The sequence below is a fragment of the Rhinoraja longicauda genome, chromosome 10 (genome assembly GCF_053455715.1).
Source record: "Rhinoraja longicauda isolate Sanriku21f chromosome 10, sRhiLon1.1, whole genome shotgun sequence".
NCBI classification, from domain to species: domain Eukaryota; kingdom Metazoa; phylum Chordata; class Chondrichthyes; order Rajiformes; family Arhynchobatidae; genus Rhinoraja; species Rhinoraja longicauda.
In genome coordinates this window covers 61651135-61663325 of record NC_135962.1, presented here as the reverse complement: position 1 = coordinate 61663325, position 12191 = coordinate 61651135, and the positions used below count along the sequence as shown (strand labels likewise).

Below are 12191 nucleotides of genomic sequence, written 5' to 3'. Positions count from 1 at the left end.
AGAAAAGGAGAGCCTAGACTAAACTGGAAGTTGCAGATTAGTTGCCCTAAATCAGAAGGCGGACAAATGCCAGGATATATCATTTATTTAAATATATTTAGTAGAAGTTCTAAATCAGACGGGGCACCTATTTCAACAGAAAGGGGCTGGACATGGAAAAGATAAAGGGGAATGGAAGACTGGCAGTTAGAACTGTGAATGAGCAATGGTGATGTTTCATGTACAGGTTGGTTGTGGACGATGAAGAAGGTCTTTAACGAATACTTAAAATGCAGATCAGTCACAGAGAAATGGCAGATGGAGTTTAATCCGCACATACCCTTGTGGATTAGTTAATACAACATAGACCAGTGCAGCACAGTAACAGGCCCTGTGGACCGCAGGATCTAATCTCCACTGCCTGTACGTGATCTATATCTCTCTGAGAAATTACGTTGAATGACTCTGAGTTTAACGACGTCCTTTCTATAGCTGGGTGACCAAAACTAAACACAGTACTTCAAATATGACCACATCAATGTCTTGTACAGCTGTAACATTACATCCCAACTTCTGCTTTCACTACCCTGACCAATGAAGGCGACTGTACCGAAAGCCTTCTTCCCCACCCTGTCTACCTGGGATGCCAGGGATTCACGACACAGAAGGAGGTCACTCACTCGGTCCTTGCACGCTTTCAACAGAACAATCTCATTAGTCCCAATCCCTCTCTCCTTATTTCCCTGCAACATATTCTTCTCACTTGCCCATTCATGTTGCTCCATGAAGTAGTCATGCGCAGTAACCCAGCAGAATGTCTTGAGTGCTCTCGCTCTCCAGGGTCTAGAATTCCAAAGATTCACCACCCTCTGAGGGAAGAGGCTCCCCTCACATTGTCTAGCATGGGCAGTAGTTAATATGCCCCCTGAGTTTCATATCCCCCATCCAGGGGAAATGTCCCTGGCCCCCACCCTCAGTCCCCTCAGGGTCTTGTATATGAGTGGAGCTCGCTGCTCACTCTCTTCCACCCCACTGAGCTTAGCATATCCTCACACATCATCCCCATCATCAGAAACTACCTGCATGAACCTTCTCTGTACAGTTAGATTACATCAGTGTACAATGAAAGCTCACACAGTAAACAGCAAACATACAGTAATGATAGATGCAGCGACAAATGCTGAATGGTGCAAGGTTGTAGTGTAGTTATAGAGTCATGCACCACGGAAACAGGCCCTTTGGCCCCATTCGTCCGTGCAGCCAAGATGCTCCATTTAAGCTAGTCCCACCTGCCCGTGTTTGTCCCATGTCCCTCTAACCCTTTGCTATCCATGTACCTGCCCGTGTAGTATAAATATTGTTATTATACCTTGTAGGTACATGGAACGGTTTAGAGGGATATGGACCATACCCAAGCAAATAGGATCGGCTCAGCTCTAAACCCTGGCTGGCATGGAGGAGCTGGGCAAAAGCGTATGGTTCTGTGCTCTACGCCTCTGTAGTGGCCCAGAAGGAAACAGCCACTTGTGCTGCCCTGGAACTTCCATAATCCCCGTTTCCCAACAATGCCCTGGCAATGTGATAAAATAAATAGACCTGTTGGGCCCATTCCTCGTAGAGGGGGAACAGGGAAGGGGAGAGGGTGTCGTCACTGAGTGAGCCCTGGACTCAAAGCCTCTCCTGTATAGGTGTAGCACCCTCAACCCCCCCCACTCAATCCCCCTTATCCCCCCCTCCTCCCCTCACTGACCCACTCCATCCCCCCTACCCCACCCCCACTTGTCCCTCCCCTGCCCCCACCCCCCCAGCCCTGACTCCACCCCCATCCCCCCTCCCCACCCCAATTCCTGCCTCCCTTCCCTCCCTCCACCCCTACTCTCCCCCCTCCCCACCCCCACTCTCTCCTGCCCCCTTCCCCCCATCCCCACTGTTCCCCTCAACCCCCACTGTTCCCCCCACCCCCACTGTTGCCCTCTCCCCGACACCCCACCCCCACTCTCCCCCTCCTCTTCCCACCCCCACTCTCTCCCTTGTCCCACCACTCCCACGTCCCCCCACACCACTCCCCCCTACCGCCACCCCTCCTACCGCCACCCCTCCCACCCCCACTCTCCCTGACTCCCACCCCCACTCTCCCCCCCTACCGCCACCCCTCCCACCCCCACTCTCCCCCTCGTCCCCCCACTCCCACGTCCCCCCACCCCACTCCCCCCCCTACCCCACTCCCCCCCCTACCGCCACCCCACCCTCCCTCCACCCAGTCGGTCGCCACACCCACTCCCCTCCGTGGAGCCGTTGGCTGCGAAAGGCACTTACCAATGCCCGTGCGTTCAGCGCTGACTGCCGACGTGCGAGTCTCCCCCGGGGTGGGGCCAGGCAAGGGGGGAGGGGAGAGGCGAGGGGAGGGGGAACGACTGAGCGCGGGGTTGGCGCCGGCGCCGGTGGCCATCTTGTTTTGGCGAGTGAGGAGCAAATGAAGTGGAACGTGGAGCATTGTGACGTCAGACGCTGAGGATTTTCAGGAAATGGGTTAGAAAGTGAATTTTGTTAAACTTTAAAATGTCTGTAGCTTTAAAAATGTAGCTTCAATTTGAATGAGAGTTGTTAGAGATGATGCCCAGGATAATGGTGAGTAACGTGGTGCAAACATTGTGACGCTATGGTGTACCGTTGCGGCTGTGCGAAGCACCAAAGTTATGGTGTGCACAAACACACATACACACGGACAGAGTTTTAGTAATATATAATATACTAGACAAAGTGGGCCTGTTGGGCCCGTTCCCCCACCCCCCCATTCTCTCCTCCCCCAATCCCACTCTTACTCTCCCCTACCCCGCCCTTTCCCCACCACCCCCCTTTCCCGGAGCGGGGACTACTGGAGACGGGCAGCGTGGCGGCGGCTGTGGCCTAGCCAAGCTGGGATTACTTGTGGCGGTTGTTGGGGAGGGGAGAGAGAAGCGAGGGGAGAGAGGAGAGAAGCGAGAGGAGAGGGGAGCCCCTGATTGCGGGCGGGCGGCTCAGCTAATGGTGTCCATCTTGTTTGTGCGAGTGAAGAGAGAGTCCGTGCGTACCCTATGGTAACGTCAGACGCACAGCAGCCCTTGGAAAAATGGTTTTTGAACTTTAAAATGTCTGTTACTTTAAAAATATAAGACCGATTTAAATGAAACTTGTTATAAAGAGTCGCCGCGAGAGTGGTGATTAAGGTGGTGCAAAAATTGTGGCGCTATGGTTTACCATTTTGGCAAAATCACAGAACATATATTTATATATGTGTGTGTGTATATAATATATAGATAGATAAGATGTGTTAATGAATGTTTACCCGGCTTACAATAACTGCCAGTAATAATGAGAGCAGTATTCCTGATGACCTGCCCTTTGCCCTTCAATATCAGGTTCTTTATGACTGGCTACCTGCCGCTTGGCTTTGAGTTTGGTGCTGAGCTCACCTACCCCCAGTCTGAGGGGACATCGTCTGGACTGCTGAATGAGGCTGCACAGGTAAGTGTGGTGGTGCATCACTCAGACTAGTGGTCCAGCAGTGAATCACACTGTGTGTGTGCTTCATCCGGCCCACAATGTCCGTGCCAGACATGATGCCAAAACCAACACTTATCTGCCTCCATTCCCTGCATATCCATGTGCTTATCCAAAAGCCTCTAAAATGCCACTATTGTATCTGCTTCCACCACCACCACCACAGGCAGTGCGTTCCAGGCCCCCACCACCCTCTGTGTAAAAAAAACACTTGCCCTGCACATATCCTTTAAACTTTGCCTCTCAGCTTAAAGCTGTGCCCTTGAGTATATGATTTTTCCACCCCGGGGGGGGGGTGTTCTGACTGTCTACACTAGCTATGTCTCTCATAATATTATATACTTATATTTTATATATCTTAGGGATAGAATGTACTTGCACTTGGAAGGGAATGGGTTACTTGATCAGGAAGTGTATAAAAGTCAGGAAGTCAGAGTTTTACATAACTTGGGTTAGGCCTCATTTGGAGTATTGTGTGCAGTTCTGGACGCCCCATTATAAGATGGATATGGGAGTACAGGTGGTGGAATCTTATATAGAACACAGTGCTGGAGTAACTCAGTGGTTTAGGCAGTATTTATGGAGTATATGAATGAGACGTTTGGGGTCGTACCTTTCTTCAAAGGATATGGAGGCTTTAGGGAGGGTGTTGGGGGGTTACCAGAATGCTGCCTGGATTAGAGGGCAGAAATTAGATTAGAAATCTAGATTTGGAGAGGTGGGAAAGACTTAGGTTGTTTTATGTGGAGCATCAGAGGCTGAGGGAAGACCTGATAGAAGTATATAAAATTATGAGAGGCATAGAAAGGGTAGACAGTCAGAACCTTTCTCCCAGGGTGAACATTTCAGAGTAGAGGGCACAGCTTTAAGAGAGGGGGAAAGTTTAAAGGAGATGTGAGGGGCAAGTGTTTTACACAGAGATGGTGGGTGCCTGGAACGTGCTGCCAAGGGTGGTGGTGGAGGCAGATACAATAGTGGTGTTTAAAAGGCTTTTAGACAGGCACATGGGTATGTAGGGAATGGAGGGGTATGGATCACTTGCAGACAGACAAGAGTTGGTCCTGGCATTATGTTCGGCACAGACATTGTGGGCTGAATGGCCTGTTCTTGCACAATACCGTTCACTACAATGGCCTTAAATTATGTTCATTTCTGTATTTTAGGTTTTTGGAATCATCTTTACCATCTCACAGGGTAAACTAATTGATCATTTTGGAACGAAAGCAGGAAATATTTTCATTTTTGTATTTCTCTTCGTGGGAACTGTTTTAACAGGTAAGGAAGTTATTTCTGATTCCTTAAAGCTGTGATAGAAGTTGTTATTTTCAGTGTAAGCCCACATGTATTGAAAGGATTATGAGTTTAGTTTGCTCTTAAGTTCGGGCAGGAGCAGTGAGGTCCATTGTAAGTTATATTGTCGCACCGCACTAAATGGAAAACTTGCTAAGTACTATGAATTGATGCTTCCGTTTATCTGCTTGCTGACCAGGTGCCAGTGCAATGTTGAGTGTGCAAGTGGTGCAGAGTGAGTGAGGCCATGGACAGAAGAGTGGGCAGGTCCGAGCCTTGGCCAGACTGGTGGTGGTGGCTGCAATGCCAGGCCAGGACTGTGTGCTGACCAGCGACCCAGTCATGTGGGGGGGGGAAGAGGATTGTTCCTTGCTCTCACAAATATGTTTAACGTACCTGTGGATAGGTACATGCCACTGGGACCTTGTTACTGCTATGGAAGCCTGGCTAAGGGGACACGATACAGGGTACACGTACAACAGGCGGGCACATGAATAGTCAGAGTTGTATACCTCCTAAACAGGCCCTTCAGCCCATTTTGTCCATGCTGGCCACTTTAGCATATTCACTCATCCCAATTGCCTTCATTTTGCCCATATCCCTCTGAACCCTTCATATGCACATATCCATCCAAATGTCTTTTAAATGTCAGGATATGCAGGGAATGGAGGGATGTAGATCAGGTGGAGATTAGTGTATCTTGGCTTCTTTGGCATGGATATTGTGGGATGACGGGCCTGTTCTGTGCTTCATGAACTGGTGTTGGTGCTGCTCCCACCCCACAGGTTTGGGGAGAGATGACTGTGACACTGTCACCAGGAGCTGTTTCGTCAGGCAGTGTCTGGGACACTGTCGTCAGGCAGAGTGTGTGGGATGACTGTTACACTCGTCAGGCAGTGTCTGTGGGCCGGCTGTTACACTCATCAGGCAGTGTCTGGGGTGACTAACACTGTCGTCAGGAGCTGTTTGGTCAGGCAGTGTCTGTGGGCCGACTGTTACACTCGTCAGGCAGTGTCTGGGGTGACTAACACTGTCGTCAGGAGCTGTTTGGTCAGGCAGTGTCTGAGATGACTGTTACCCTGTCGTCAGGCAGTGTGTGTGGGACAACGGTTGCACTGTGGTCAGACAGTGTGTGTGGGAGAGAGCAGCTCCAATCCTCTGCTCAGTGACCTTTCTTCAGAGGCCATTTAGAACTGAGATGAGGAAAAACTTTTTCAGTCAGAGTTGTGAATCTGTGGAATTCTCTGCCTCAGAAGGCAGTGGAGGCCAATTCTCTGAATGCATTCAAGAGAGAGTTAGATAGAGCTCTCAAGGATAGCGGAGTTAGGGGGTATGGGGAGAAGGCAGAAACGGGGTACTGATTGAGAATGATCAGCCATGATCACATTGAATGGCAGTGCTGGCTCGAAGGGCCGAATGGCCTCCTCCTGCACCTATTGTCTAAGTACGATTCTGCTTATTTTACCACCAATGCTTCCTGTCCGCACCTCCTTCTACTTCAAAGTTTTACTTTAACAAAGGATCAGGGTGAGTATGTAAAAGGAGAATACAGCACTAACCATGTCCTTCTTCCTGTTTAACAGCAATAATAAAATCGGACCTGAAGAGGCAGAAGGCAAACATGCATGCGCCACAGAATTCGGTGAGTAAATACTGCCGGGCTCACGGTGCCGCCTGGCTCTGTCGGTAAAACCGCTCCCATGGAATAGTGACAGGAATTTCCCGATTGGTTGTTCCCAATTACTGGGAACAACATGAGCAAATATTCCTTGTTCCGACAACCCTTCCCACTCCCCGCACAATTATAGCCCGTGATAGTCAGGGGGAGGTCAGGAACGTACTGCCAGAGGAGGTGCTGCAGTCAGAGACAGTCGCTGTGTGTAAGAGGCACTTAAATAGACAAGGCATGGAGCGATGCGGACCTAGTGGGGGCAGATAGGATGGTGTAGATGGGCAGAAAGGTCAGCATGGACATGTGCCTGGACTGTGTGACTAGAACAATCCCTCTGTGGCGCTGCCATTGAACCGTTCACCAACAGCACCAGTTGCCCCCATTGCCTCTGCTCCAACCCGTACACCTCTGCAGTTGTGTTTTGTGACCTGCAAGGCAGCATTATCCTACTACAAACGTGTACGGATTGTTGGCGGTGGTTCAGAACAGATATGACTCTATAAATAGAGGCACTGCTATTGAGGGTGTGCAGCGTAGGTTTACTAGGTTAATTCCCGGAATGGCGGGACTGTCATATGTTGAAACACTGGAGCGACTAGGCTTGTATACACTGGAATTTAGAAGGATGAGAGGGGATCTTATTGAAACATATAAGATTATTAAGGGGTTGGACATGTTAGAGGCAGGAAACATGTTCCCAATGTTTTGGGAGTCCAGAACCAGGGGCCACAGTTTAAGAATAAGGGGTAGGCCATTTAGAACTGAGATGAGGAAAAACTTTTTCAGTCAGAGAGTTGTAAATCTGTGGAATTCTCTGCCTCAGAAGGCAGTGGAGGCCAATTCTCTAAATGCATTCAAGAGAGAGCTAGATAGAGCTCTTAAGGATAGCGGAGTCAGGGGGTATGGGGAGAGGGCAGGAACGGGGTACTGATTGAGAATGATCAGCCATGATCACATTGAATGGTGGTGCTGGCTTGAAGGGCTGAATGGCCTCCTCCTGCACCTATTGTTTATTGTCTATTGTCTATGGGCAAGCACAGGAAATCGTTATAAACACAGGTTCTGCCACAACTGGCAGCGCTCCAGTTATTCAGCAGGGATGTGAATATCAGTCCTGGTTCCATTCACACCTTATCCTAAAACTCCTCTCCTCTGGAACTGTCCCGTGAATCTTTCCCTGCCCACTCTCAGGGACCTCTGCGCCAATAGAGTGTAGGGATTGGAATGAACCGCAATGCCCCAGGCACGACCAAACAGTTACAGAGCTTGAACGACCTCGCTGCTCAGTTACAGTGGAACGTCAGCGGCTCTGCACGGCCCAGTCTTTGACTAACATCCCAGCCACTGCTCAATCGGAAATCCCTGTGCATTATCTCCCCTTGTGGTCCTGTGTGTTGCACTCGTGGGTGTGAACAGTGCTGATGTGGAATCACAAGAATCCTTCCTGTGATCACATCTGACCTTTGCTTGATGCTGCTGCACTTTAACATGCGACGGGTCCTCGTGTCCAGCAACACCGGCAGCCCTGCCGGGTCAACACCGAAGGGAAGATGTGCCTCCTGCAGGTCATCCCAAGGTGTGGAGCAGCTGAGCTGCCTTGGCAGCATGAGGGCAGAGAAGGAAGGAAGATGGGGCGGCGAGCACAGTGACCGTCTCCGTGGCAGCAGGAGCTGGCAGTGAAGGAAGGAAGATGGGGCAGCTAGCACAGTGACCCTCTCTGTGGCAGCATGAGGGCAGTGAATAGACAATAGACAATAGGTGCAGGAGTAGGCCATTCGGCCCATCGAGCCAGCACCACCATTCAATGTGATCATGGCTGATCATTCTCAATCAGTACCCCGTTCCTGCCTTCTCCCCATACCACCTGACTCCGCTATCCTTAAGAGCTCTATCGAACTCTCTCTTGAATGCATTCAGAGAATTGGCCTCCACCGCCCTCTGAGGCAGAGAATTCCACAGATTTACAACTCTGACTGAAAAAGTTTTTCCTCATCTGTTCTAAATGGCCTACCCCTTATTCTTAAACTGTGGCCCCTGGTTCTGGACACCCCCAACATTGGGAACACGTTTCCTGCCTCTAACGTGTCCAACCCTTTAATAATCTTATATGTTTCAATAAGATCCCCTCTCATCCTTCTAAATTCCAGTGTATACAAGCCTAGTCGCTTCAGTCTTTCAACATACGACAGTCCCGCCATTCCGGGAATTAACCTAGTAAACCTACGCTGCACGCCCTCAATAGCAAGAATATCCTTTCTCAAATTTGGAGACCAAAACAGCACACAGTGTTCCAGGTGCGGTCTCACTAGGGCCCTGTACAACTGCAGAAGGACCTCTTAGCTCCTATACTCAACTCCTCTTGTTATGAAGGCCAACATTCCATTGGCTTTCTTCACTGCCTACTGTACCTGCATGCTTCCTTTCAGTGACTGATGCACTAGGACACCCAGATCTCGTTGTACGTCCCCTTTTCCTAACTTGACACCATTCAGATAATAATCTGTCTTCCTATTCTTACCACCAAAGTGGATAATCTCGCACTTATCCACATTAAACTGCATCTGCCATGCCCACTCACACAGACTGTCTAAGTCACCCTGCAACTTCATAGCATCTTCCTCACAGTTCACACTGCCACCCAGCTTGGTGTCATCTGCAAATTTGCTAATATTACCTTCATCCAAGTCTTTAATGTATATTGTAAATAGCTGCAGTCCCAGCACCGAGCCTTACGGTACCCCACTAGTTACTGCCCGCGATTCTGAAAGGGACCCATTTATCCCCACTCTTTGCTTTCTGTCTGCCAACCAATTTTCTATCCATGTCAGTACCCTACCCCCAGTACCATGTCCTCTAATTTTGCACACTAATCTCCTATGTGGGACTTTGTCGAAGGCTTTCTGAAAGTCAAGGTACACTACATCCACCGGCTCTGCCCTGTCCATTTTCCTAGTTACATCCTCAAAAAATTCCAGAAGATTAGTCAAGCATGATTTCCCCTTTGTAAATCCATGCTGACTCGGAACGATCCTGTTACTGCTATTCAAATGCTCCGCAATTTTGTCTTTATAACTGCCTCCAGCATTTTCCCCACCACTGATGTCAGGCTAACTGGTCTACAATTTCCTGTTTTCTCTCTCCCTCCTTTCTTAAAAAATGGGATAACGTTAGCTACCCTCCAATCCCCAGGAACTGATCCTGAATCTACAGAACATTGGAAAATGATCACCAATGCGTCCATGATTTCTAGAGCCACCTTCTTAAGTACTCTGGGATGCAGAACATCAGGCCCTGGGGATTTATCAGCCTTCAGTCCCATCGGTCTACCCAACACCATTTCCTGCCTAATGTGAATCTCCTTCAGTTCCTCCGTCACCCTAGGATCTCTTGCCACTAGAACATCTGGGAGATTGCTTGTATCTTCCTTAGTGAAGACAGATCCAAAGTACCGGTTCAACTCGTCTGCCATTTCCTTGTTCCCCGTAATAAATTCCCCAGCTTCTGTCTTCAAGGGACCCACATTTGCCTTAACTATTTTTTTCCTCTTCACATACCTAAAAAAGCTTTTACTATCCTCCTTTATATTATTGGCTAGCTTACCCTCGTACCTCATCTTTTCTCCCCGTATTGCCTTCTTAGTCATCTTCTGTTGCTCTAAAAGAGTCCCAATCCTCTGGCTTCCCACTCTTCTTTCCTTTGTTATACTTCTTCCCTTTTATTTTTATGCTGTCCTTGACTTCCCTTGTCAGCCACGGGTGCCTCTTATTCCCCTTAGAATCTTTCCTCCTCTTTGGGATAAATTGATCCTGCAACTTCTGCATTATTCCCAAGAATACCTGCCATTGCTGTTCCACCGTCTTCCCTGCTAGGGTCTCCTTCCAGTCAAATCTGGCCAGCTCCTGCCTCATGCCTCTGTAATCCCCTTTGCTATACTGTAATACTGACACTTCCGATTTTCCCTTCTCCCTCTCAATTTGTAGATTAAAACTTATCATATTATGATCACTGCCTCCTAATGGCTCTTTTACCTTGAGTTCCCTTATCAAATCAGATTCATTACATAACACTAAATTCAGAATTGCCTTCTCCCTGGTAGGCTCCAGTACAAGCTGTTCTAAGAATCCATCTCAGAGACACTCCACAAACTCTCTTTCCTGGGGTCCATTACCAACCTGATTTTCCCAGTCTACCTGCATGTTGAAATCTCCCATTACCACCGTAGCATTACATTTGCGACATGCCAATTTTAGCTCTTGATTTAACTTGCACCCTATGTCGAGGCTACAGTTTGGGGGCCTGAAAATAACTCATTAGGGTCTTTTCACCCTTACAATTTCTCATTTCTATCCATACTGATTCTGCATCTCCTGATTCTATGTCACCCCTTGCAAGGGAGTGAATATCATTCCTTACCAACAGAGCGACCCCACCCCTTCTGCCCACCTATCTGTTTTTTCGATAGTTCGTATACCCCTGAATATTCAGTTCCCAGCCCTGGTCCTCTTGTAGCCATGTCTCTGTGATTCCCACAACATCATACTTGCCAATGTCTAACTGAGCCTCAAGCTCATCAACTTTATTTTTTATACTTCGCGCATTTAAATACAACACTTTAACTTCGGTCTTCACCTCCCCTCTCACACCAGTCACAATTGGCCCTGACCTTACTCTCTTATCTCATCTAGAACTTCCCTCCCCATTTATTCGAGAGTCCTTTGCAATTTCTCCTGTATTCGCTTTCCCTTTAACTCCATCTTCATATTGCCAATTTGTCAACCCCTCCCCCCACACTACTTAGTTTAAACCCACACGTGTAGCACTAGCAAACCTGCCTGCTTGCCAGAATGTTGGTCCCCCTGCTGTTAAGGTGCAACTCGTCCCTTTTGTACAGGTCACCCCTACCACAGAAGAGATCCCAGTGGTCTAGAAATCTAAATCCCTGCTCCCTGCACCAATCCCACAGCCATACATTCATATCCCCGATCTATCTGTTCCTGCCCTCACTAGCACGAGGTACAGGTAACAGTCCAGAGATAACCATCCTCGACATCCTACTTCTCAGTCTTCTTCCTAACTCTCTAAACTCACGTTGCAGTATCTCCTTCCTCTTCCGCCCGATGTCGTTCGTGCCCACGTGCACAACTACCTCCGGTTGATCGCCTTCCCTCGCTAGGATGTTCTGAAGCTGGTCGGTGATGTCTTGAACCTTGACACTAGGGAGGCAACAGATCATCCTGAAGTCCCACCTGCCGCCACAGAATCTACTGTCCGTACCTCAGACAATGGAGTCACCCACTACTATGGCTCTTCCCGACTTCGGTCTCCCCGGTCGAGTCTCCTTGCCTGGATTAGAGCCGCCAACCTGTCCGCCGCTCGGACTGGAAGCGTCTTCTGCCCCGACAGCTCCCAATAGGGTGTACCTGTTTGCAATAGGCACAGCCACTGGGGTCTCCTGTAGTCCACGTTCACTCCCCTTTGAAACGGTCTCCCACCTTCGCTCAACTTGGACCCTTGGCGTGACAGCCTCACAGTAGGTCCTGTCCAGGAAACTCTCGCATTCCCGGATGGCCCTGAGGTCATCCAGCTGCTTTTCCAACTCCACCACACGTCCATTCAGGAGTTGCACCTGGACACAGTTCTTGCAGGTGCAGCTCCCATAAGCTCCAGCGGTGTCCCTACCTTCCCACATCCTGCAGGAAACACTCTGCAC

General features: G+C 49.2%; 1 protein-coding gene across 1 annotated transcript in view; it reads left to right on the top strand.

The window, feature by feature from the left end:
- LOC144597549 (choline/ethanolamine transporter flvcr2a-like) overlaps window positions 1–12191 on the top strand; it is a 109639-nt gene that overhangs the window by 88722 nt on the left and 8726 nt on the right. Inside the window, exons 10-12 of the mRNA XM_078407027.1 lie at window positions 3378–3483; window positions 4683–4794; window positions 6393–6451. Coding sequence (XP_078263153.1) covers window positions 3378–3483; window positions 4683–4794; window positions 6393–6451 — 277 coding nt within the window. The remainder of the gene's footprint in view (window positions 1–3377; window positions 3484–4682; window positions 4795–6392; window positions 6452–12191) is intronic.